This window comes from Choloepus didactylus, chromosome 2 (assembly GCF_015220235.1).
Source record: "Choloepus didactylus isolate mChoDid1 chromosome 2, mChoDid1.pri, whole genome shotgun sequence".
Taxonomy (NCBI): domain Eukaryota; kingdom Metazoa; phylum Chordata; class Mammalia; order Pilosa; family Megalonychidae; genus Choloepus; species Choloepus didactylus.
The window spans coordinates 211,862,201-211,888,173 of NC_051308.1; the positions used below are offsets into that span (position 1 = coordinate 211,862,201).

The 25,973-nt window shown below is 46.5% G+C and overlaps 4 protein-coding genes across 8 annotated transcripts in view; 2 read left to right on the forward strand and 2 right to left on the reverse strand.

Annotated features, from left to right (window-relative positions):
• MTF1 (metal regulatory transcription factor 1) overlaps positions 1-8,403 on the forward strand; it is a 45,838-nt gene extending 37,435 nt beyond the window's left edge. For 2 of the 3 annotated variants that reach the window (XM_037827672.1, XM_037827673.1), the window contains exons 7-10: positions 2,299-2,401; positions 3,093-3,685; positions 6,374-6,437; positions 7,729-8,403. In XM_037827672.1, the coding sequence (XP_037683600.1) occupies positions 2,299-2,401; positions 3,093-3,685; positions 6,374-6,437; positions 7,729-8,159 (1,191 nt within the window). In that variant the 3' untranslated portion in view covers positions 8,160-8,403. The remainder of the gene's footprint in view (positions 1-2,298; positions 2,402-3,092; positions 3,686-6,373; positions 6,438-7,728) is intronic. The other variant, XM_037827674.1, reaches the window with a different exon arrangement.
• A 5,216-nt stretch (positions 8,404-13,619) lies between these two features.
• On the reverse strand, positions 13,620-15,320 carry C2H1orf122 (chromosome 2 C1orf122 homolog). 2 transcript variants are annotated; one of them, XM_037827678.1, is made up of 3 exons: positions 14,767-15,320; positions 14,335-14,536; positions 13,620-14,089 (listed from the first exon to the last, which is right to left on the reverse strand). In XM_037827678.1, exons 1-3 carry the CDS (start codon positions 14,829-14,831, stop codon positions 13,994-13,996), a joined length of 363 nt encoding a protein of 120 aa, XP_037683606.1. In that variant the 5' UTR covers positions 14,832-15,320; the 3' UTR covers positions 13,620-13,993. The 2 variants fall into 2 exon arrangements, with proteins under 2 accessions (XP_037683606.1, XP_037683607.1); XM_037827679.1 differs by lacking the exon at positions 14,767-15,320 and adding an exon at positions 14,633-14,759.
• Positions 14,884-18,724, forward strand: YRDC (yrdC N6-threonylcarbamoyltransferase domain containing). The gene is made up of 5 exons (XM_037827677.1): positions 14,884-15,284; positions 15,825-15,939; positions 16,048-16,167; positions 17,623-17,765; positions 18,063-18,724. The coding sequence occupies exons 1-5, from the start codon at positions 14,893-14,895 to the stop codon at positions 18,133-18,135; spliced, it is 843 nt and encodes a 280-aa protein (XP_037683605.1). The 5' UTR covers positions 14,884-14,892; the 3' UTR covers positions 18,136-18,724.
• Positions 18,725-18,821: 97 nt separating this feature from the next.
• Positions 18,822-25,291, reverse strand: MANEAL (mannosidase endo-alpha like). 2 transcript variants are annotated; one of them, XM_037827675.1, is made up of 4 exons: positions 24,672-25,291; positions 23,355-23,464; positions 22,369-22,445; positions 18,822-21,275 (listed from the first exon to the last, which is right to left on the reverse strand). In XM_037827675.1, the coding sequence occupies exons 1-4, from the start codon at positions 25,219-25,221 to the stop codon at positions 20,639-20,641; spliced, it is 1,374 nt and encodes a 457-aa protein (XP_037683603.1). In that variant the 5' UTR covers positions 25,222-25,291; the 3' UTR covers positions 18,822-20,638. The 2 variants fall into 2 exon arrangements, with proteins under 2 accessions (XP_037683603.1, XP_037683604.1); XM_037827676.1 differs by lacking the exons at positions 22,369-22,445; positions 24,672-25,291 and having other exon boundaries at positions 23,355-23,425.
• Between the last annotated feature and the right edge of the window lie 682 nt (positions 25,292-25,973).

Genomic DNA, 25,973 nt, shown 5'->3' on the forward strand with positions numbered 1-25,973 from the left:
TTGTTTTTAAGCGGGTAGAACAAAAATAACCATGTGGAAGTTGCAAAGCTTACAGATTGGTGGTAGTTCCTAATTCGCTGTTTTTCAAGCTGGTTGTACGTCTTCATTGGGTTGTAAATTAGTGATTTGCAATTAGCATTTTAAAAACATCAACAAAATAAAAAATATAAGAGGACATTGCACATAGCAAGGGTAAACACTGTTTCATAGACTTTTCTTTTTCCTAAGTTAAATTCAGTCCAATTTATTATACTTCTTAGGTTTATGGTTCTTATGATAAGAAATTACATTTTCAAAAGCTTTTTACAATTTACAAAACACTTAGTTTATTAAGTCTTCTGTTTCATAGACATTTGTTTGATGTGTGTGTGTGTATAATATAAAATGTATTTCTTACTTTGTGTCATGGTGAAAAGTTTGAAGACCACTGTCCTGGCCTTTGGTTCTTAACTCCCTTTGAACTAGAAGCTGGCAACTCTGCATAGATTTCTGTCTTTAGTTTCTATCATGCCTGGCAGTCAGATTCACTGAACTTCCCCTGTCAGTCTTCTAGTTGATGGGATCATAGTGGAGTAATTGGCACCTTTTGTCTCAAGTGAGCAGTTTCATCTCTGGGTACCTCCAGATTGGTGGACAGTTACGTTCACCACACATTTGCCCAGCACCAGAGTAATCCTGAGTACAGTTATCCCTTCCACCTCATGGGGTTAGGGGCATGGCACCCCCATGATCTGGAAAATCCATGTAAATTTTTTTTACTTATTTTAACTTTAAAAAAGAAATTTTGTATATTTATGGTATTAAAAGATAAAATATTTTAATATTATACAATACTATACATATATTTTATGCATTTCTGAGTTTCTAAACTTTTTCTTTGTCCTCTGCTAGCCTTTACATGTCATTTGTGGCTTTTTGGAAAAACTTTCCCAAAATTCCCATGTAATTTCTTATCCCAACCAGTGCTATATCAAAACTGCAATAGGGAAAGTCACTATTTGGAAAGATAACTGTATTCCCTCCTAGAAGCAGAGTCTGTTGCAAAATGTCCTTAAAAAAACAAGTTGGCATTGGGACTAACTATATGATGGTACTATGAACAGTTGATTGTACACCATGGATGCTTGTATGGTATGTGAATATATCTCAATAAAACTGAATTTAATTAAAAAAAAATAATAAGTTGGCACTGGGGAAACTCTGGCCCTAAGAAATGTTTTGTTTGTTCTACATAGTGCTTTTAATTTTTTTTGTTAGTTTTATTTACATATCAGATTTCACATAAAAATCCAAATTGCTGACCTTTTTCAAGCTTTGGTAATACCAGGCTTGCAATTCACCTAACCACAGGTAGCTAAAAGGACTTTAAATGGGTGGGCCAATGCTCTCCAGTTTGCCACAGCCTCCCCCAACCCCCTTCACTTACTTATATTACTTGCCTGACTTTGTCACCTTTGCTCAACAAAATGAGGTAGACTGGAGATGAACTGGAGATAAAATAATTGTTTTTATTCCCCCTCCCCTCATATAAAGTAAAGAGTGGAGGTGGTCATTGTCTTTAGTGCCTACCAGCAACCAGGTTCTCAGGGATTAGAGTCTTTTTTTTTTTTCTTCACATTTCATCTTTTTTCCCAATGTCTGTGACCTTTGATTAAGTTTAGGGTTATTCCATTTTGTCAATGTAAGCTTCTTTGTATTCTTTGATTTATTATCATGCGTACTCTTAGAATATAATAGATGATTTGTAATGACTTGAAAGCATATATTTTATATATATTATCATATATATATCTTGTAATATATTATTACAAGAGAAAAGTAAGTTGCAGGGTAATGAATATTATACAGTCCCATTTTCATAAAAACAAAATAATAACTCCTGTATATAGGATTTGATCGTTTCAAGGAGAGGTCTGCAAACTTTTTTTTTTGTATAGAAACAGACAGTAAATATTTTAGGTTTTGTAGACTATCCAGTCTTTCACAACTCCTCAACTCTGCCTTGTAGTGCATAAGCAGCCATGGGCAATATGTAAATGAATGAGCATGACTGTGTTCCAGTAAAACTTTATTTACGAAAAAATAAAGTCATAGTTTGCCAGCTCCTGTTTTAGAGCATTTGAGGACTCAGAATTTTCAGTGTCTGATGTATATGGAAATATGTCACCTTGAAATAGGATAGGTAGGAAACAAGAACCATATCAAAAGATCATTCTAGTTTTTCTCTGAAAATGTTTTTTACTTGGTGGAGAATTGCCTCGGGATGACTCATCTCATGTCTTTGCCTCTCTTCCTCAGACACAGGGCCAGGACCTCAGCACAATTTCACCAGCAATCATCTTTGAATCAATGTTCCAGAATTCAGATGATACAGCAATTCAGGAAGATCCTCAACAGACAGGTTTGTTAATAAAGACTCTACTGCTCACAGCTCAACAGCGGGAAACGGAATTCGCACTTCTTGACACAGTGAATGACAGGGAAAGTGAAATAATATTTCAATTGCTTGAATAAAGTGGACTTTCTTTGAAGGATTAGTAAAGTATGGGCCTTTCAGTTCAATTCCATCTTTCACCCTACTTCCCTCAGCTCCTGAAGAGGAGGGTCTCTTTTTCCAGAAACCCCTGTATTTTAAAGCTCTTGTTGACTTGAAAAAAAATGGGAGGAGCTGTGAGCACTTTCTTTTTCTGATGTGGTACCCTGTTTGTGAGTGGGTAGGAACCAGAAACCAAGCTGCAGATGTATAGATCATTACTGTGTTTGGATGAAAATTTGTTCATAAAGATTCTTCACAATGGTGAGGAAGTCTATTCACTGGACATGCCAAAAGAGGATGTCTATTTTGTTTTCCAGAAAAGCCTTAGTGGTTAGACCTAGACTAGGTTTTCACATTTAGAAAGTGAGGTTGATCATGCAGCCTGGTACTTTGACCAGAGGTGTCATTAAATGAAAATCAGAAAGCCAACCTGTTAGTGAAGAATTGGCCCTAATGGACATCAGCTGTCTTTTATGTAGCCTATAATAACTCTATTTTTGTGGCTCATATAAGGCTTGGGATATGTATATATATTTCTATTTCTTTTTTTTGCCAGCTGCCTTGATTGAAAGTTTTAATGGTGATGCAGAGGCAGTCAGTGATGTTCCACCATCCACAGGAAATTCAGCATCTTTATCTCTTCCACTTGTACTGCAGCCTGGCATCTCCGAGCCACCCCAGCCTCTACTACCAGCCTCAGCGTCATCTGCACCTCCTCCTGCTCCCTCTCTAGGAACTGGTTCCCAACAAGCTGCATTTGGCAACCCCCCTGCTCTCTTACAACCTCCAGAAGTGCCTGTTCCCCACAGCACACAGTTTGCTGCTAATCATCAAGAGTTTCTTCCGCACCCCCAGGCACCGCAGCCCATTGTACCAGGACTTTCTGTTGTTGCTGGGGCTTCTACGGCAGCGGCAGCAGCAACGGTCATGGCAGCACCACCCCCACCACAAAGTACTACTGAGCCTCTGCCAGCCATGGTCCAGACTCTGCCCCTGGGTGCCAACTCTGTCCTGACTAATAATCCTACTATAACCATCACCCCAACTCCCAGCACGGCTATTCTGCAGTCCAGCCTAGTCATGGGAGAACAGAACTTACAATGGATATTAAATGGTGCCACCAGTTCACCGCAAAACCAAGAACAAATTGTAAGTATTATGTATAAACAGATCCAGTGTGGTGAAGTGTGTTTACATGGATGACATGTTCAGATGCTTTTACTTCAAAAAGGAAAATGGTTATCATATCTGCCCTGAAACACATGATTCTATCTCTTAGTCATTTTCCCCATAATCTAGTATATAAATTTAGGAAATACTGTGGGGTATACCTACAAATAGGAAGGCAGAGAAACACCCTTCAAGGTTACTGAACACATATTCCATCCTTAGTCTAATCCTATCTTCTGTATAGGAAGGCAGTCAACAAACTGCAGAGGCCCAAGAACATTTCAGAAAAGTAAGTTCTCTCCTAGGCAGAGCCAGACTGATGTGAGGGACTAATGTAACCTAGTCAGACAGAACTGGACAGCAATGACCAAATCAGAACACTAGCCTGTGCTCCCAAAGCCCACCATAAAAGCGGTTTCTAAGAAAGTGTTTGCTCTTAAGAAGGGACTTAGTCATTCAATTCAATATATTTTGAGAGCCTAGTTTTGCCAGATACCATACTGGATACTTGGGGGTGGGGTGGGGAGGGGGTACAGAAAAGTGAAAACATGATCTCTTTTTCATAAAAACTTATACTTTGGGTAAAGAAGCTAAAATACCTAAGAGGAAATTAATGTTGCCAATAGATGAAGTGCCAAATAATAATAATAATAATAATAGTAATTAAGAGGAATAACAATAGCAGTAGCTATTACTTATTGTGCCCTTACTATGTATCAGGCACTTTTGAAACTGAATATCTATCACGGGTCAGTCATTAAATTAGATACTTTATGTATATTTTTAGTTTTTAGTTTTGTTTTGTTTTTTTTAATTGAACTGATGGTACAGAGAGTTCCCATATACCCCCTTCTCCCCAGCTTCCCCCAATATCCCCTATTATAAACATCTTGCATTAGTGTGTTACATTTGTTTTGGTTGTTGAACAAGTATTGTATTGATACATTTTTATTACCTAAAGTTCATACTACCCGTTAGGGTTTATTCTCTATGCTGTATAGTTCTGTGGGTTTTGAGAAATGTGTATCATGAATCCACCATTACAATATCATCTAGAATAGTTTCGCCATCCTAAAAATCCTCGGTGTTGCACCTATTCATCCTTCTCTTCCCTGCTCCCCTGGCAACCATTGATCTTTTTACTAAAAGTCTCTATGTATCTGTATCTCTGTATGTCACACACTGTGCTAACGAAGCAATTTTAATGCATTATCTCATTCACAGCAGTCTAGGAGGTAGGTATGATTTTACTGATAGAGAGCTGAGGCTCAGAGAGATTAAGTGATTAGCCCAAAGTCACACAGCTCGTAAGAGGCCAAGCTGGGATTTGAGCAAAAGTAGTCTGACTCCGGAGCTTATGCTCTTGGCTACTACATTGTCCTTTCAGAAGAGGGGTTCAGGCACTAAGAATTATTGGAGGATGGCCGCACAGCTCAGCTTTGAAGTATGGGTAAGAATTAGATGGAGAAAGGATTTGCTAGGTAGGAAATATGTGGGTGAATGTGTGACCATATCAAACAAACTGGAAAGGTAGTGTAGAGGTAAATAATGAGAGACCTCAAATTCCAGAAATGGGATGCCAACCACTTCTGGAGGCAACACATTAATTTCTGGATCTACCTTGGGAAGCAGCATGGAACAAGTGTCATCCCTTTTCCACACAATTCACTTATTTGTATTTTTTTTGTATGTGGTTCTCATTTCCTATCATTTTATAGTGTCATCTCCTATAACTTAGCCAAAAGCTTTTACTTTCCTCTAATACTCATTTTACAGCACTTTTTTTCTTAAAGGGATGAAAAAATAAAGCCCCTTTAAGACAAGACTTGAAGGAAGCAGAAACCCTTTAGCCAATATAATAGGGAGAGTAATAAAGTGATACGGGTGATTTTTTGGCTGTGACTTCATAATCCTACTTAGTAATAATATAAACAGCTAATGTTTTTTGAATCTTTGGTATGTACCAAGTATTCTATGTGCTTCATCTCATTTAATCCTTGCAAGGATCCTTTGGGAGGTTCTTCGGTTATCATTCCCATTTTTATGGATAAGGAAACTTAAGCTCTAAGGTTAAATAACTTGCCTGAAATCAACAATTAATAGGGAGCAGATCTTGGACTTTAATCCAGATGTGACTGTTTGAAGAGGCCTTCTCTTTAACATTTGTCCTTTGCAGCTTATAGCACAGTGCCCAGGGCCTTCGAAGCAAGTTGCTGCACAGTGGCTGCTCTGGCTGTGGTAGGAAGCCTTAGCTCCTATCTTTAGCATGCAGCTTAATCCTTGAGTGGAATAAAGAACTTCCCAGCCTTTATGGAAGTATGGGGGTAGGAAGTAGAGTGGAAATCCTGGAGGGGATGCCATCCAACCCAGGGGTTCCCTCTGAGAAGACCATCAGCTTGAGAAAAGCCCCCTTGGAAGAGCCTTTGGGCACATAGAACCTATTGGACCAGGCAGCTGGGGAGACAGCCAAGTCGTCAGGCACAAAGCTGACAACATTATTCAGCACTGAATGTCAAAAGTTTAGTGACCTCATGTCAGAGCACAAACAAAACATCACTCAGTACAAAAATCCCTAGACACAGGGTTTTCTGTCCCAGGGTGTGACCATTACAATTGTGGAGACTGCCATGTTTGAGTGACCATAAATGTGATTTTTTTTTTCCCCAGCAGCAAGCGTCTAAAGTTGAGAATGTGTTTTTTACTACTGCAGTACCAGTAGCCAGTAGCACAGGTATGTAATTCTGCATAGCTTTAAAAGAAAGTAAACTCTCTGGGTCTTGAGGCATGAGTTAATTATTACTTCTTCTCAGTTTTTAGAATGTTAAAAATCTTTAAATAGCAGCAATTAAATTTGTCACATTATTTATTTATTACAGTATTTCATATTCTCATAGTCGTTGGAAGTTAGCGCATTTATGATGTAAATACCGTGTTTAACATTCTTTACTAATGATTCTTTCCCCTTCAGATACAGTTTTTAATGTAGTCAGAAAAAAGTTTGAATCACAGTTAATACTAAAGAGGGTATATGTTAATTCCCTGGACTCTTTTCTAATTACAGTAATAAATAGCACCTGATTCAGACTCTTACAGAGATGAACGGTCCTTTTGTCAAAACTTTCTATGCTATAGATTAAGAAACTGGGACACAGAAAAATTAAATGACTCCCCCAAAATCACATAGTGAATTTGTGGCAGAGCCAAAGCACTAGTTCTCAGGTCTCCTAACTCCCACTTTCTTCTGCCCATCAGCCTCTCTAGCTTTGTTGAGACACACAAAGCCTAGCTGAATTCAGAGCGTGTATGTGCATAACACCCAGACACACACACACACACAGGTGAGAGAATAGACATGCACAAAAGGCTGACTAAAAGGAAACTTACTGATACCTACTGTGTCAGACTCTGGGGCTACAAATATGAGTAAGATGGCCTAAAAGACCTCAGAGCCCCTCGAGCTGCCAGAGCTAAACAAGTCCTGTATAGTGTGGAGAAACAGGAGCACTGTGGACTCGCATCAGGAAGCTCACGTGTGGGCCTCACTGGGCTAGCCCTTGGTACCAACCTATAGGGAAGGGAAGCCATACCTGGGGGCATCAGGAAAAGAGGGGATTGAGCTGATCCTGAAGGATGAGAGCGACAGTGTCTGGGGAATTAAGGCAGAAGAAAGGGTCCACAGGCTCAGAGGTATGAAGAATGTATCAGGAAAGAGGAGGCATGTATGGAGGGTGCAGGGGAGAATAGCAGAAAATGAAGCTGGAAAGAGAGGGTGTATCTAGACTGTGTGTGTGGCTCTCTAAGGAAGGGGGACTTCATCTTGGAAAGGATGAGGAGTGTCAGAGGTTTTTTTCCTGAGAAGGAACGTGGTCCAATTTTAAGCAGAACAAAGCCTGGAGCATGGCACCCACCTTCCTGCCGTTCCTGCCTCTGTGGCACTCAGCCCTGCCCTAGTCTGTATACCCGTCCCTCATGCCCTTGCCCTGCGCCTACTTGAAGAGCAGTCTCTCTCGCCTCTTTCACAGGGAGCTCTGTACAGCAGATTGGCCTCAGTGTTCCTGTGATCATCATCAAACAAGAGGAAGCATGTCAGTGTCAGTGTGCATGCCGGGACTCTGCAAAGGAGCGGGCAGCCAGCAGGAGAAAGGGCTGTTCTTCCCCTCCCCCTCCAGAGCCAAGCCCCCAGCCTCCTGATGGGCCCAGCCTGCAGCTACCACCACAGACTTTTTCCTCACCCCTTGCCCCCCTGCCGTCCTCTTCCACTCTACCCTCTTCCTGCGAGCAAAACAGACAAGCGGAGATTCCTTCAGACCCCCAAACTGAAACATTAAGTGCCATGGATGTGTCAGAGTTTCTGTCCCTCCAGAACCTGGACACCCCATCCAATCTGATTCCCATTGAAGCACTACTGCAGGGAGAAGAGGAGATGGGTCTGACCAGCAGCTTCTCCAAGTGAAGGGTCCGTATGTGCTCACCTCCAGGAAGAGGGTGAGCAGAAGGCATAAGGTTCAAGTGATGCCTACCACCTTGGGTCAGAAATTTGAAAAATGAAGAGATCTACTGTTTTGAAATCCTCGCCTTTCAGATGTATTTTCTTCATTCACATCCCAGGAGCATCCATTTTAAGCAACTGATCTTTGGAAAGGAAAAAAAAAAAAAAAAAAAGCTAAGTTATAAATGAACTATTTGGCTGCACTGTATGTCACTTTTGCTTATTGTCATGTGAACATGGAAATTAAGGTTACTCGTATGCATAAAAATTCTAAATGAAAGGGTGTGGTTTCCATCAATCTGATATAGCCCATCACTTGCACTGGGGTCTTTGTGGTTTGGGCATTAGAGTTCAGTGATTTGGGTGCTGCTCTTCCCTGTGTGTCTTTTGCATCTGACGCTGAAGCTTGCTCAAATGGCCAGACCCTCACTGTCAGAGAGAGAAGTGGGAAAGGCAGGTCAGACAGCTGTGAGTTGGACAGGGATTGGAAGAGATGGCTTTGTTGTTTGCGCTTGGTGTCCGTGGAGTTCATGGTGGATAATGCAGGGGTTGTTCTCCAGCCAGCGACAGCACAAATGGGCCCCCTCAGGCCTGCCCTGCAGCCTGTGTGTGGAGATGATTTGGTTCAGCCAACTGCTGTCTATCCATGGTGTGTGTGCAGAGCAGGCTCTAGCAACACGATCAGAGTCTTTGCCTTGCTAATTCTCTCTCTCTCAGTTGGTTGCTAGGCCTTGCAGATCACAGTGTGTTTTCCTTAGGGAACATCCCTGTTTTGTCCCAGAGTGGACATGTAGGTTATGGCGGGGAGCTGTCAGTGGTCTGCCTTGCCTTTAATTTGCTTCCTCAGAGCAGAAGGGCTGCATTTTGCTTATTAGGAGAAGGTGCGGATGTAAGGAAGTTTTTATAAGGTGGCATGTAATTGGCAAGCCAAGTGTCCTGGTTCCAGGTTCTCTCCAGGCTTTTGGTTGATCCTTCCCACCTCTGTCCCTCACCCCTTTGGATTTTACATACAGCCTAGTACAGTGCAAATAAAGATGACGTGCTCAGCTTAGTTATATGATTTCTAAACAAAACAAAATACAAAACGATGATCTTTTACTCAGGGTAATACAAAACAAAACAAAACAAAACAAAAAAAATTTCTTCCACCAAAAAGCCTGAAATGTTGCAATAAGTTATCTCATTTGGAATGTTTCATTAAGTTGTGTTATAGGAAAAAAAAAATTTTGGATTTGTGTATAGAATTTTATCCATCTGCCTTTGGCCCCAAGTCATTGCCTCTTAAAATAAAACATAAAATACAATCCACACTTTCCTATATTAATGTAGTTATGAGGGTGTTAGCAAAGAACTACTGTGCTTACCAAGCTCAGAAGCTAGGGAAAGCTCAGGGTCTGGAATGGGCCTCTGCCTCCCAAGAGCCCTTTCTCTGCCTTGAGCAAAAAGCAGATTTCCCCAAACAGGGCTACTCTTTGGTCCGTGATATCAGGCAGAAAGCAGCCATAATTTTGCCTTCCTTTTCCACTCTCTAAGGTAAAGAGATTTACATTTGTCACCCTCCTGTTCTCTGAGGCATACTCAGGGCTAGCCAAGGCAGTATCCAGAGCAGACCAGAAGCCCTGCGTTTTAGCCAGGATATTTATGGATGGACTTGGACAAGAGGGCAGTGTTGGTAAATGTTGTTACTGCCATGAGGAGAAATGGGCTTACTTTTAAGCAGCTGATTTCTCATCCCAGGAGTCTAGTCAGGAGAATTTTATTTTTTGACCTTCTGTACTCTTCTTCCCAAAAGGCTGATGGGTCCTGGTGACCACTGACCTCAGGGAAGTTGAGAAAGCAGAAGGAATCATCTATTACCACTAACCTCGAGGTTAGTCTTCCTGGAAATCAGCTACTGAACATGGGTTGTCCTTAGCTGTCTCTAGGCCTTGCACCCATAGGAAGCTTTGAGGGAACTGTTGAGTCCCTCAAAGCCGTTTCAACTGCTGAGAGAGAGCAGCAAGATGGGATCCCAAAGTCAACTTGTATAGGAGAGCAGTAATGACCTCACCACATCACCAGTGCTGTTGTCACCTGGGATTCTGGTTCCCTGGGAGCTGAGGTGGGAAAGAGGAGCCCAGAGAAGGCCATTTGAAGCTGCCCACAGTTTAAATATTGCTTCTTCCTGGGTAGCCAGGGTGTGCTCATGTTGGGCCTCCTGACCCAGATCGATGGCTTTTCTGCTCTCCAAATATTGGGGCTAATAAAGGAAGCATCTTAAAACAGTGTTTAGGTTGACAGATTTTTCTAGTTGAAGAAGTTGACGTATCTGCTTTTTGAAGATGGCTCTAGATTACAAGGGGGACTATCAGATCCAATCAGCTTTTGAAAAAACAGGAGTGTACTTAAAATGATAGTGAGTGGTTGTGAAGGGCAGGTTTATTCCACAAGTAGGCAGTCTTTCCTTCCATCTTCTTCCAGCCCTCCTTCCCTCTCCACCTCCCTTCCATTAGCCTGGCCTCTAGTGTGGGTAGTGTGCCAAGAACCTGGGCTGAGCTAGAGCCAGAAAGAGCCTTCATAGAGAATATGGTTTCCAAATCTGGGTATTTACCTAGGATTAGGTTAGAGAGAGTTTGCAGACTTCTGGCTGGTGAAATCAACCTTTTTTTCTTCCCATGGTAACCTTCACTACTTCCACCCAGATTTCTATTGTTAGCTCCCACTAGCATCCCAGTTAGGCTGTCCCTTTAAAGTGTGCTCATCAGCACCAGGGGTTGGAATTCGTGGGCTTAGGAGTTGGTGAGGAAACCTTGGCTGGTACTGCCAAGCTGCCTTAGTGAATTTGGCCCTTTCCAGGCACTTGGGTGCGGCATTGAGGGAAAGGGGCCTGGCCTTTCCTGCCAGAGTCTGGCTTCATCACAGCCAGTCTCATGGGGGCATCATTAATTTACTGACAGAAGTTGGGGTCATGTATTGAATCCCACTCCCCTTTAGAAGGAGATCATGGTACAAAGCCCAGGAAGGGCCTTCAGGTACAAAGACCTCTCTGGGTAGAAGGCAAGGGACTTCTCTTCACCGCCCCTGGGAGAGTCGAAGAGTTTTGTTTCAGGGTCAAGGCAGTGGGCCGATGGGGATAATGGAGGGTGGGTGGGTTTTCCTGAGAGAATTTGTATAATGCTGAATGTGTCCGTCCGGAGGGACAAGTTTGCAAAACCTCATATTGGTATATTAAAGAAATAATAAAAGAAAAAAGCACTTTAGATTATGTTATCTTTAACTCAATTGCTGCAATTACTTGTGTGTGTGTGTGTGTGTGTGTGTATATATATATATATATATATATATATATATATACACACACATATATATACTTTCCACAAAGTTTTATTTTTTGCTCAGAATTACAACTTAAATTGAGGTGTGAAAAGAAAAGCACTTATCTTGGTGCAATATTTGTAGCTTGATGGTCGTTGTCCCATGTGGCCCTGGCCTGGACTCGTTTTTAATGCTGGGTCAGCCCTGTACTATGAGGCTGTCTATAGGGAAACACTATTATGCATTCTCAATAACTGCTCAATCTATGCAAGCCTTCCCTGTGCCCCTGGGCACCCCCCTCAGGCTCTCAGAACTTTTGTGGGTCCTGTTTTCTGCTGACTTTTGAGGCCCTTTTTCATCACTTCTTGGTCCCTTGCCGTCTTTCCCTTCTTCACCATAACCAAGTGACGCCTGAAAGGAAGAAACAGGTTGTTCCTAAGCAGAAACCTAGCACCTTCTAGACTTTTATATTAGCAATCACTTCCATGGTCCTTAATCTAACAGACTTCTCCAGAGTCGCTGAAACCATTGATTTGTGAAACTACAACAATTGCTAAAGGAGTTTACAATTTTCCTATGCCACCAAGCAGAAATATGTTTGGGTGGGTGGTGGGGGTAGTGGGGGGTGGGGGAAGGTGAGCCATTTCCATACCATTCCCCATACCACCTGTGTTGGCTGTTTAAGCACAAAGGCCTCCAACCTTCATTAAATCCAGTAAACAAAGCTGTTAGTAATCTAGTTTATCAACTTCTTTCTCTCACACTCTCTCCTTCTCCCCCATTTTATCTTCAATTCTCAGGCTAATATAGAAGAGTTTTAAAATACACTTCAGCTAAAGTAGAAAGATTTCCATAGATCCAATATTATGTAAATGGTCTGTTGTGACATAGACAGGAAATTGTGCATTCCTTAATAATTGGGAAGGAGGGGCAGCAAAACTGAATTATGTGTATTTCTGATTTGTTAGTCAGTTTAGCCTGTTTTCCTCTTGAGTATCTGGGGGTGGGGATGGGGGAGAAGGAAAAGTTTCTTCTCAGGCCCTTTAGGGAAGCTGATGATCATAGTCTGGGCATTTCTCACTCCTGTTCAAGAGAGGGCTTCTCAGTCTGCACTGAAAAATGCAAGTTAAACTGGATCTTTATGTCAATGTGTACATAGTACAACCTTTTTTTACTGGAAGCAAGGTTTAAAACCATGCACTGCCCTTTTGGTGGTGTGCCTGCTGGGCCAAAAATTGGGTGATAATGTAGTGTCACTTTCTCAGCTCAATGCAGTTTCTACTCTTTTTCTTATGGGGAAATTTTTCATAAAACCTTTTTCCACCAAAACCCAGGGGTGTTTTTTGCAATATCCTTGTTATCCTTGTAGTGGTGCCAAGTCAGAGGCTTCTCTTGCCCCTTCTCCTGTGCTCTCAGCCTCCCCAGGGCTCTGTTTGATTCAACAGTCTACATCCTTTGTTGTATTTTGGAGAATGTGGGGGTGTAGTCAGGGTCCAAGGTGGCTGTTCCCGTTCCCTGTCAACTCCTCCTAGTCCCTGTTTGGGGAAACTGGCTGGAAACAGGTTTTTGTTGAATCTGTGACTAACATGTTCTAGCCGGGAAAGGCAAGAGCCCCCAGGAGCCTTCTTTTTTGACACACACTGATCAATCATTGGCTGGTGTTTTGGGAACAATGTTAAAATCCCAAATAGTTTTATTTGGATTTTATGTAAAAGTCTATCAAATTTCTTTAAGTTTGCAACATGGGAACAACAGACTTTCACTGAGCGATACGAAAACGTTACAGGTTCAGTACTTCCAAAGGAAGAAACCTCGAAACCCAAAAAAGAGTACATATGAATTTGTATTTTTGAAGAATGTGAAATAATGGTGTTTGCTTAATTGCTCATTTTGTATAAACTTAATATTGTACTTTAAAATATCTACTAAGAACTGAAAATTTAACTTTTTGGAATTGAAAAAGCAATATTAAATACTAATGAAATCCTAATTAAATGCTTATTTAAATCTGGTGGTATCTGTGGCATTTCTTCCCAACGCTGCCCATGGTTGTTAGCTGTCACCCGTTTCCCCCTTCCCAGCCATCAGAGTTGGAGAGGGGACAGAAAGGAAAGATCATTCACCAGGAGGGTCTGCAGGTTTCCTTTTAATCAAGGCTCTGCTGAAGGTGTTCGTGGAACTAGAAGCCCCCAAAGTATGAAATGCACAAGTGGGCTGACACCGCCTGAATCCCCCAAAGCAGGCAAGACCAAACTGGCAAGCACTGCTGTTCTGCTCAAATTCAGGTAATCAGACTGGGTATCCATTGGCTGCATTTCAAAACACAGCACTGCTTTTAGTCAGGATGAAGTGGAAGTGAACCCAGCTGCTAGCAGAGCTGCCACCCCAGGCTGAGGGCCAAATAACAGCCACTGCCAGTGAAGACTGGCCCCTTTATTGAAGGGGAGTTGTTCAGAGTCCAGTCACCAGGAGGGAGAGAAGTCAGGGCACCCGCTTAGAGATGGTCAGGGCTCCGCAGCTCCATCACCAGCATCCTTTGGAAAGCCACCTCTGGTGGAGACAGTTGGCTGGGAGGGCCCTCCAGGTTTGGCTGAGACGTTCTGGTTGGAACAGAAAGGAAGAAAAGTGAGGCTGGGAAGAAAGGCCTTGGATTAGGCCCTGCAAGGATATGGCCACTATACATTTGGATAACACTTAACTTTTCCAAAATCTCTCTCCCAGATCAAAGGGGGTTAGGAGTAGGGCAATGGACACACTGCCAACCTCCGGGAAAAGCTAGGATTTGGCAAGTCCTGTCAGAATGTAGACCCCAACCCCCCAGGCCCAGCTGGGAGTGGGCACTGACCCCGCCACCAGCTGGCTCCGGGCGCCGGCGGCCAAGCTGCCTCAGCATCTCCTCACAGGCGGCGATGGTGTCCAGGAGCTGCCGCTGCCGCTGCTCCACCGCATCCAGCAGCTGCTGGGCGCGCTCATCCCGGGGCGGCTGCGGGGGTGGCCTCCCGCCGAGCCCGAGCCCAGCCTTACCGCGGTCCACGCCGGCAGCCTCCCTGCCCCGGAGAGACGGAGAGACAGACCTATGGTCAGAGCCGGCGCTCGCGCGGGGTCTGAGCCCTTTCCCCCCGCCCCGACGGGCCCCCTCTCACCCCCGTGACCAGTCTGAGCCTGGGCCCCACTCCATCTCCGCCTGCGCGGTACGACCACTGCCCCCCAATCGGCCGTCCCCCCTCCCCAGCGCTGTGCTAGGGCTCTGCAAAGCTGCGCCCCGCCCCGTTCCCACCGGTCTCCTTCAAGCCTCCTGGGGGTCGCTGTCCCTTTAAGGTGCCCGGCGTGGAGGCGGGGCATAGCCTCTACAACCGGAAGCTGACTGTTCGCGTCACTTCCTCCCGGAAGCGGGCCTCAGCGGATGTCTCCCCTGCGTCCGTGCAAGGGAATCAAGGCCGCCGTGGCTGCTAGCGTGGGGTTGAGCGAGGGGCCCGTGGGCTCCTCCAGGAGCAGCCGTCTCCTCCGCCCACCGAGCCCCGCCCCGGCGGTGCCGGGGGCCCGGCTCTTGCGGCTGCCGGGGAGCGGAGTCTTGCGGGCAGCGAGCTCTGAGCGCGCCGGTTGGACAGAAGCGCTGCGGGCCGCCGTGGCCGAGCTGCGCGCCGGCGCCGTGGTAGCTGTCCCCACCGATACGTTGTATGGCCTGGCCTGCTCAGCGAGCTGCTCGGCCGCACTGGGCTCTGTCTATCGCCTCAAAGGCCGCAACGAGGCCAAGCCGCTGGCTGTATGCCTGGGCCGCGTGGCCGACGTCTACAGGTGAGGCCGCCCGGACCCGGCCCGGCTGGGGGCGGCACCGCGGGAGGGGTTTCCGGTGACAGGCTTGGGAGACTGAGGCGCAGGGAGCGGGAGGGGCTTGTCTAGGCTTACCAAGGAATCCGGAACTGGAAATATGTATTGAGCACTTAGCGTATGGCAAGTCTTGAACTGGAAGCTAGGACGCAGCGATGAACGAAACAGGCAGGGCCCCTATTCTTTTGACGCTTTTGTGCTAATGGGGAAGAAGGGGTGTCCGATGGTTTAAAAAAGAAAAAGAAAGAAACAAATAGATACAGTAGCTTGATTTAGTAGGGAGTGCCTTGAAGAAAATAAAATACGGAACACGTGCAGCTTTGGCAACCCCTGACAGAGGTTGCAGGTGGTTTCCAAGCCTGGGGTGCTCCTAGGAAGGTGAAGCTGGGAGACAGAGGGATCCATTGCAGTCCCCAAGGACCTTTTTCTGGATCTGGCCTGGAGTCTGGAGAAGGGCCAGTGGTGGCCCTTCATTCATGAACTGAGTTATGCCCCTCTGTTTCCCAGGTACTGCCATGTGAAGGTTCCCAAGGGGCTTCTGAAAGATCTGCTGCCAGGACCAGTTACCCTGGTAATGGAACGTTCGGAGGAGCTCAACAAGGACCTGAACCCCTTCACTTCTGTCAGTCAGGTTTTCTCTTACTGCGTTCCACATTAAGATCTAGGCCAGACCCATCCTTCATCCCTTCCAGCCTTTCTGATGATCCCTCTCCCCTTCTTTGTCTTGTAGCTTGTAGGCATCCGGATTCCTGATCATGCCTTCATGCAGGACTTGGCCCATGTGTTTGGGGGACCACTTGCTCTCACCAGCGCCAACCTCAGCTCCCAGGCCAGTTCTCTGAATGTCAAGGTGAGGGTTACCTAGTCTTCTCCCCATTGATGTTACCAGGCGAAACACAGTTTCCTTTGATCCAGTGGAGTTGGTGGTGCACTTTATTACCTGGCAGGGAAAGTCTCCCTTTTTGTCTAATGGTGGGAAGTCTGTCCAGTTGGCAGCAGGTAGGGGTTTGGGGCATCCAAATTAAAGAACCTTGGAAAGGTTTTATCACAAAGTTTGAGAGGCCAAGGGGATAATTAGTGTTTTCTTCCAACTGTCTTGATGATAGTAAAGGTAAGTACAATCATTGTTTCCCCCCTTTTGTAGGGGTAGCAGTTGTTGGACAATACAGAGTTACAACAGTTGAAGTAGTTAAGGCTCCAAGAAGTTAAATCACTTGTCCCAGGGCGCAGAGCCATTAAGTGGCAGATCCAGATTTTTACCCAGTTTGTTACTCCTGCCCTGTTCTGGTCACCTCTGCCACAAGCCAGCTTGAAGAAGGTATCATCCTAAGCCCGTCTTGACTGCATAGTTTAGAATGAATAAGTACACAAAGAAGTTTAACTTGTATTTTTCTTACTAAATTTAAATGTAGAGTGTAGTAAGGAGATGGGGCCTTCCATGCCCAGACCTAGAGAATGGTCTCAGTGCCCTTGGAAGGTAAGGGCTCAGTGTCCCTTCTTTGTCTGCAGACAGCAGGTTAATCTTGGTCCTGGTGGTGTACTCAAAGCAGGAGTGGGGATTTTGGGGTGGGAAGATGCTTTTTTCTTCATCCAGTAATTGACCTACCCAACACAGTAACTGGTATATATGATCCCCTATCCTGTATTCCCAGGCATAACTGTCACTGCAGTGTCTTTATTGGGGGGTCTCTTTCTCAGCAATTCAGTCCACAGTTCATGAATATCTTTCCCACATCACCAAGGATTGAGTGCTGATACATGCACTTACAGAGTCCACCCTGTTTTCCTCTCTCTACCCTGATCCAGAGCTCCACCAAGATCCTGGATCAGAGTGCTAGAGCTGGAAGATCCCTTAGAGATCATCTAGTTCAGCCCTCTTGTTTTACAGATGAGGGTAAAGTAACTTGCCCTAGGTTGAACAGAGATGGGGTAGAAAGTCCAGGGTTAGAACCCACATCTAACCTAGGACTCCAATCATTGCACTTATTACCTCCCCAATGGAAGCAATGTGAGAAAGTTCCTGGTACAGCAAGAGGCTGTAGGCCTTAGGTTCTAAACCGCTGTTGTTTGGGGCTCTAATCCCAGGGGTGGAGGGAGGGAGGGCATCTCCAAACTTTATAGGAAGCCAGTGTCCTTAGCAAAGCTTACTTGACTAAGTGAGGGTCCTTCTTCTGCCTAGGGGAAGATACCTCCTATTTTGGAACTGTGTGGCTTTTGTCTTATTTATGAATCCCACACTCAATGAGACATCATTGCAGATAGATGCCAGAGATAGTATCCATGCTCTTCCTCTCCCCCTTCTCAGGAGTTCCAAGACCTCTGGCCTCATTTGTCCCTGGTCATTGATGGGGGGCCACTTGGGGATGGACAGAGCCCTGAGTATCGCCTTGGTTCAACTGTGGTCGACTTGTCTGTGCCTGGAAAGTTTGGCATCATTCGTCCAGGCTGGTGAGTCTCTTTGCTGTGGGAGGTTGGGAGATGCCAAAAAAAAGACAAGCCTCGACAAAATGAAGACTATCACTCCTGTCTTGTCCTGAGTGGGGCGGCTGGTTCCAAGAAGTGGTTGATACAGTGGGACCAAGTTTGCTGGTATTTACTGGTTCTTTCAGGATTCTAAAGGCTACCCCAAGGGTTTGATGAACAGAGCATAGTAAAACCAGTGTTTAAAGGTCCCTAATCACCAGACCCTGGTAGGTTCAGGGCTTTGAGAAGTCAGACTGTAACTGTTCTCCATTTCCTCCTCAGTGCCCTGGAAAGTACTACAGCCATCCTCCAACAGAAGTATGGGCTACTCCCCTCAGATGGATCCTGCTTGTGAAACTTGGGAGGAAAGGGGTGCCCAAGGAGTGGTGCTGGACACTATGTGTCTGTCTGCTGGTGGTTGGCAAGGCTTCATTTGCAGAGGCCATTGGGGCTACATCACCCCAAAACCTGACCCCTTTGGGCAGTATGTCTTTCTGAACATTGTAGACCATGCCCCAGAAGCTGCTGGTTTAGTTCAACAGGTGTGTGTGGGGGGGTATTTATTACCTGTAATTTCATGTTTCATTCAAAAGCTGAATTGAGAGGTTAAGAACATTCCAAAGAAGGCCTTGTTCTAATGAATTTCTTCTTTGTTTCAACTGAAAAGTGATTTAAATAACAGATTTGGAGTGTAGGGAGAGCCTCCTTCCTGGTGGGTGGTGTCATTTAAGGTCCAAATGAGCTAGAGCTACCACTGTTGTTTCAAAGCCTCACATACCAAAGGCATGTGTTTGGACTACTAAAACTGGAACCAGGTTATGATAAAGATTGTAGGGCCACAGCCCAAACAGTTTCCTCTGAAATAGTGGGGCTGGAGGTACACTGTAATTGCCTGGTGGGGAACATTGTCATTTTGTCAATGGTAGGAGATCTGTTCAGTTGGCAGGGGGTAGAGGTCAGGGGGTGGGGGGGATGGGGGGAGGTGCCAGGATCCAAATCAAAGAATATTGGAAAATAAATCTCTACCATCCTTTTCAGCCAGTAGCTTTTCTTATTTATTCATAAAATAAGGTATAGTTGATTCTACCTTAAAAGCCCTTTATTTAAATCCAGTATTTACTCAGCAGCCTTTTATCTTTACTCTTATGTATATCAAATGTTAAGCATAATTATTGGGCATTTGAACTGTTTTTATTTAATATAAAACAGTGCTGCTATTAAATACCTTTGTAAATGGTTTATTTTTTTCTTCAATTATTTCCTTAAGTCAAAGTGTATGAATATTTTTGTGGCTCTTGATACAGATAAGCCTCCAAAAGAACTGAGTCAAGTTAAGTTGCTGCCAGCAGAGTGAGAATTGCTGATTTAATTATTTTTTCAAATTTCATTTGTATGAAATGAAGCCTCTGTGTTATTATCTTTTGTATATTACTGTAGGTGAATATTCCAGCGCTTTTCATCTGTCCTTGCCTGCCTTGGTTTCCTCAGCTAATGCATAGGTGAAGTGGCCAGGCTTGCCCATCCATCTGGTGGGCTTTAGTGTTAGCTGCATAACTGGAGCTGGGTGTCCTTGTGGTAACTACCAGGTCCACTTTCTCTCCTTGTACCCCAGTTCCCAGAATGGAAAGTCAATCTTGAGTCCATAAACTTCTCACTGCAGTGGTTTCCAGTGCACATATTTTTAAGTAGGTCCTAAGAATCTTGCCAAGAAGTTGTCTCAAGGGATAATGATCCCTGCCATTAGCATTTTAGTTTATAACTAAGCACTGGTTTGTTAAATAGTCCCTCTAGAGATCTCATTTAAACTAGTGATTTGTTAAGCAAATGTATTCTTCACTGCTAATACTGGAGCCAGCCCAACCCACTTCTCAATTTGTCATGGAATCTGGCTGGGGTCAGAGTCAAGAAGGTCTTGGAGAGAGAAGAAAGAATGCTTTTTGGAAAACATCATTTCATATTTAATTAATAGAAATCACTGTAGCACTGAAGGTGGCTCTAGTGAGTGGGTCTTTTTCAGTTTAGGCAGCTAAAGGGAGGGGGATGTCCTCGTCTTCTCCCTGGGAAATATAGGCTCCAGACCACAGAGCTATTTTCTTGAAAGAAAAAGCTGATCTCCCAGCATTGGGTAAAACTGTGAGAAAGAAAAACTTATAGTTGTGCCCAGGCACTGACTACAGGCCACAGCAAATAGGGAAAGCTGGATCCTGATAGCTTCAGGGTTGGAATTGTTCCTTGGTCATTTCTCCCCCAGCATCTAACACATAGAAAGGTGCTTCATTAGTGTGTATTGAATGAATGTACAAATGTCAGGATTATTATTTTCTGATAGTTGGCTTCAGCAATCTATTGGGAAGAACTTAAACCTAGAATTTCCCTTTTAGAAAAATTTTAAATGGTTCTTTAACTTAGAGAAGGCAGACTGGACGTGAAAAGGAGGCCTGAAGAGAGATGCAGGCTGGCAGAAGGGAGCAGGGTGTGCATGCTAGCGCAGAACCCTGATGCCTCTCCAGAAGCAGCAATTTGCATGACCACTACATACCACCAACCTGCTGCACAATTCAGAACTGGAAAGGATTATTTTGAAGTGTTCTAACTGATACAGAGCTGGGCTCTGGGCTTAGTCCAGTCACCTAGCTTCTGTGGTTGCCTCTGGACCTCCACCTAGTTTCCTGTCACTGCAGACCACTCCAGCAACACTTGCCTGATGAACAGGCTTTGTTCTTCAGGGGCCTGCCCAGAAGCACCAACTGCTGACTTGGAGACAAGTGAGTACCTACACATTCTCAGCTGAGCCCCACATTGTACATCCTTCAGGGATGCTTGGACATCGGCACCTCAGGCTCGTATTTGCAGACCCCTCACATTAGCCACTGCTCCTTCTCTTTGATGAAGTGCTCTGCCCAGCGGCGGGTCAGCTCAAGGTACAGGCTGGGCTGATGCGGCAGGTAGTCCAAATATAGGCGACTTGGCGTCTTCTTGGGAATGGCCTTCTCAATTTGGGTGCCCTCATGCCACTCATTGAAAGAGGTGATGGAGACAATCTCAGGCCTTACTGTTAAGGCTGCCTGCAAGGCTGTCTCATAGTACTTGCCATTGACCCTGTTCCGCGTATTGTGATTGTTCCAAGGCCGGATGCTGGTATCAATGTAGCCAGGCCCCACGCTGGGAATGAACATGAGGTTGTTGGCATCACAAAAGTTCTTCACAGCTCTCCAGTTCTGATGGGAGGAGCCGAAGGAGAACCCATTGGAGGCAAAGTAGGTATACATGCCATCGAAGCCGCCGGCCAGAATGTCATGGGTGTGCCCCTCCTCCACCAACAATGCTATGAAGACCCCATCATAGGGGGTGTTGCGGAGGGAGTGGGGCCCATTTGGCGTGAGGAGGTGGGCCCAGGCCTCAGGAGATGTCAGATATGAGTCGTAGATATAAAAGAGTGGGAGGCTCTTACCTATGCTGTTCTTATAGCGGTAAAATGCACCATGGGAGCCATACCTGAGGAGCAGGAGGAAGAAGAGCCTGAGTTGGCAGCCTATCAGGGAAGAAGCCAGCACAGCTATTGGACAGGCCATGGATGGGATCTTTCTTGATGCCCACGGCACAGATTAGAATCCAGCCAGTCTCCACAGTTGGACTTGTCATGCCTCTAAGCAAGAACCTAGTTCCCCTTCATTCTCTCCCCAGGCCTGTTAATCATTTATTCAAGTCTCACTTCCCTACTTTAGGCCAAGCAACCACCATCTTTCATTTGGACTGCTGCACAGCTGCCTAACTGGTCTGCATGCAGGCTTCTGCTCCTGCCTCCCTATAATCTATTCTCTTTTCAAAACGTCAGTCAGATCTTATTGCTACTTACCATGATCTACAAGGTCCCACCTACTTGATCTGGCCCTGCTTACACCACTCCTACTCCCCCATCTCTTCACTCCAGCTATACTCCACCCTTTCTGTTCTGCTGTCATGCCAAGCTTGTCTCACCTTATGGCCTTTTTGCATTTGCCAGCCTTCTGCCTGGAATTTTCTGCCTGCCCCCAGATCTTTATAGAGCTAACTCTTCATTGAGGTGTTAGCTCAGATGTCATCTCAGAGAGGCTCACTTAACCACCCTAGAATAGTTTCTTAGGAACACTCTAACACAATATCCTGCTTTCTTCATCATTATTTTTCCATAATATGGATCACTTTAATTTTTCCTGCTTAATTACTGTCTGTTCCGCTGCCTGCCTAACATACTAGAATGTAAACTTGAGTCCCATTACTGTATAACTGGGGCTCAGACAATGCCTGAAAGCATGTAGGTACTCAAATGTTTTTTGAATGAATGAATGACATGTGCCAGGCAATGTGCAAGCCACTTTCACATTAGCTCATGTAACTCTCAAAAGATTTAAAGGCTTAAGAGGCTTCTGACTGGAAGCTGCAGAACTAAAATTCAAGCAAGGTTGCCTGATTCCAAGCCCAGTACTCTCTTACAGCTGCCAGGAACACAGGCATTCTGCCCTGTGCCTCTCGGTCTGCCCCTCCAAACCTTCTGTCTTCACCCCTATTTTGATTCCCACCAAAATCCCAGCCCCCAGAGCAGTCTTACGTGTCAATGATGTACTTGATGTTGTCATGTAGAGTGATGTCATCCCGGCCCTTGTAGGGCTGGATGTGGAAGGCCACCTGCCACAAACAGAGGAGTTACTGGTCAGGTGGGTATCTGTCCAGGGGCCACATTGCTGACCTGACTGCAGGCACCAGCGTATAAGGCTCATGCTCCAACCATGGTCTGGATGAGAGGCTGAGTTCAGGAGGGGGCCTGGCAATGGTGGATACAAAAGAAATAAAGGCAGCCACTGCTCTCCAGGACCAAAAATGCGACTATCAAGCCGTAGCCTTTGGGATGAGAAGTTTGCCCACTTCTCATAGCAGGGCATCTGGGAATCTTCCTGATGGGCTGTTGTAGGACAGCTAATAGGTTTCAACCTATGTGCCATTCCAAGTGATGAGTGGTAGCTGCCTGAAACAACGGGAAGAAGGATGCTGAAACTGTATCAATGAGTTATGATCTATTAAACATATCAGTGATGGACTAAGGAATGGGGAATAAGGCTTCATTTTTCTTCCTTTGACACAAAAGAGGGAAATGACTTATTTGAATGGTACATTTGAGGAAAATAACTGGACATGCTTAGCTCAGCTCCATCCTTCTTTAAGCCTGCCTGGCGAGAGCACATGTTATGCTCTACTCCTTGAGGTCCAGCACTGCCTTCAACCAGGGAGGTGAACCTGACTTCAGTCTGGAGTTCAATTTGCAGGCCCATTTGGCTCTTGCACTAATCTCCAACTTAGCCTCTATTGCTAACTAATAAAAGTGTTAGTCTTCCATTTGTCCTATATTAAGGTTTATTTGCAATTTTTTTCAGAGCTCAAGAAAATAAACAGTGATAGAGGCACTATTTATTAGGCCCTTTCCCCAATTACCACAATTGCTACATATTTGCCATTCCTGGGCTGCTGCTAAGAACTTATGAGGGTGGAGGAGGGGACAGCTCCAGGATGGGAGCATTTGACCTCTTCTTGGAGACTCACCTGGATGCTGTACTGATGGGCAGTGTCCAGAATGGCAGGAACCAGATCATCTGAGGGTTCCCCATTATCATCGGCCATGCCAGGTGGGTACCAGGACAAAACCAGGACGCCTGAGACACAACACAGAGACTGCTTCAAAGACATACAGCACCCCCCTCAACAGAGATTATTTTTCCCCACTCACAAACCATCTTCAACCACAAAACAAAGGTTTCTGAAAACCGTGAAAGAGGCTCCTGCCAGGTTAACTTCGCCCAGATCAGATTCCAGAGCTGCGCGTCGTGGAGCTGTCCACGCCCGCGGTGCTGAAAAGCAGCTGCTGCGGGAACCATAACCAGGCCGGGAGGGAACCCGAGAGAAACGTGGGTAGGAACTGGGCACTCGAGTGCTTTAGCAAGCAGTAGAACAAAGGGAACGGGTAGACAATGCCACACCCACCTGAAAACCACAGAGCTGCCTCTGGAGAAGAGGAGCACCTCTGAAGTCCCCCAGGGAGAAGAGCCCTGAGGAACTGTCATCTTAGTGCTTCCCGTGGGAAATAACATTTGCCCCTCTAAGGTATAAGATCTTGAGGCATGGCTCAGGTCTGCCTAATCTTTGTATACCTCCTACCTCTGCCTCTGGCATTCAATGTTTTTTGTTTGTTTTTTCTCCTCACTCAAACTACCACCAGATAAATTGAAATATACTGCAAAATCCAGCAGAATTCAGTGACAAAACCTGAAATAATTGAGCCAAGGAGCCTCCCCCAAGCCAGCAAAGGAGGCTCCCAGGGACTCTCTTTAAACCAAGTACTTGATAAAAAATTCCTGGGCCGCCCACTGCAAGCAGAGCAAGATCCATCATACAACATGGGCAAATTTTCCTCTCTGCAGCCAGAAAAAGCAGGAAGGGCTACTCTACCTTGCACGTGGTGTGAAAGCACAGGCCAGCCCAGGAGCTGCTACTCTGAACCTCAGAGTCCCGAGAAGTCACTACACCCAGGTCTCACTTCACCTCGCCAAACCCACAAGCCCAGCAGATGGAAAGACTGCCTCCCTCTGCTAGTTGCCCATACCTGGGACAGTTCTGGTGCAAACTCCTTCCACTGGCCGTTCCAGCAGCTCCGCCCTGTAGAAGGGCCCTGGAGTTGTGGGGGGTCAGGCGGCCAAGTGGGAAGGGGGGATCTGAGTGCCGAGTGGCAGTGCAGAATGAGAGTGGGCGGGAAAGGGTGAGAAGCCAAGCTCAGGGGTGTGTCCCGGTGACAGACTGGAGGGAGATGGGGTTGTGGGGAAGAAAGGCGAGGCTGGGGGACGGCCTCCCGGGCAGGGAACTCACCGATGGCGGCTTCCTTGAGCTGGGTCATGTGCTCCCTCAGCACGTCGGGGTCCCGGGAGCTGTAGGGCCCCAGCTCCGGGTAGAAGCTGGAGCCCAAGTCGTCGGGGGGACTGTGGCGGCCGCGGGGATAACTGGCCGAAATCTTGGGGTCCCAGTGCGGCACCATGACGTGGTCCCAGTGAATGTAGTGGCCCTCGCGCCGCGGGCTCCCATACCAGGAGTAGTAGAAGGCGTGCAGGTCGGAGTAGACGCGCAGACTCTGCCCAGGGGCCGGCTCGGCCTCCGCGGGGGCCGGCCCGGGGGAACTACCCGGGCCCGCGGTACGGGGCGGGGGCGGCGGAGGCGGAGGCGCGGCTGGGGCGGCCGGAGCCCGGGCGGCGGGCGCAGGGGCCGCCTCCGGGCGCCGATCAAAAGGCGCCAACTCGAGGCCGGGGCCCAGCGCCGGGAGTCCGTCCGGGGCCTTGAGCGTGCGCAGGCCCATGAGGGTGCCAAAGGCAAAGAGTAGCACCAGGAAAAGCGCGATGCAGGCGCGGCGCCGCCGCCGGGCCATGACGACCCCTGCGCTCCTCTGCCTGGGCCCAGCTACCTCCCCGAGCGCCTCGCCATGACTGCCCGCCCGGCTCCCGCGCGCCGCGCAATCCGCGCGCGACCCAGGGAGACGGCGCCGCCAAGCACAGAGCTCGGCGTGGGCGGCTCCCGGCCTCTCCCCACAGTGCGGGAGGGCCCGGCACACATAGAATGCAGGCGGCGCAGACCAAGTGGTCGCGAGCTGAGGGGGGAACGGACGGAGAGTAGAGACCCAACGCCACTGAACCACGAATTTCTGTACTGAAGGATCGGGATCCTAAATCAAGCCGCGTCATTCGCGGAAGGATTGTTGCAGCGGGGTCGAGGCACCTGGCGGGGCAAAGAGAATGGCCTTCGTCCGGAGCACTTGAGAGGGCCCGGGCAGCAGCGCTAAAGGGGGTGGGGGCAGAGGGCAGGGTGGGGAGGGAAAGGGAGTGGTCTAAGGTTTTCCCGTTCTCCAGTGATCTTCCCTAACGGTCCCTCTTTGTTGACTTCATTGACCCTCTCCCTACTGATGTCATTGACCACCCTTGTTTGCCCCAGGTCCCCCATCCCTCGGATCCCCTCTCACACACCCTGAGAAGACTCTGAAGTCTGGGGGAAAAGGAGTGGGGAAAACCCCGAGGAGCCAGACACCCCAGAGCATTGATGGAAGAGGGGGACCTTGGCTTGCGCAAGGTCACACCGGTCAGGCCGAAACCCTGGAGTCTGGGACTGGCTCTCCAGAGCTCCTTT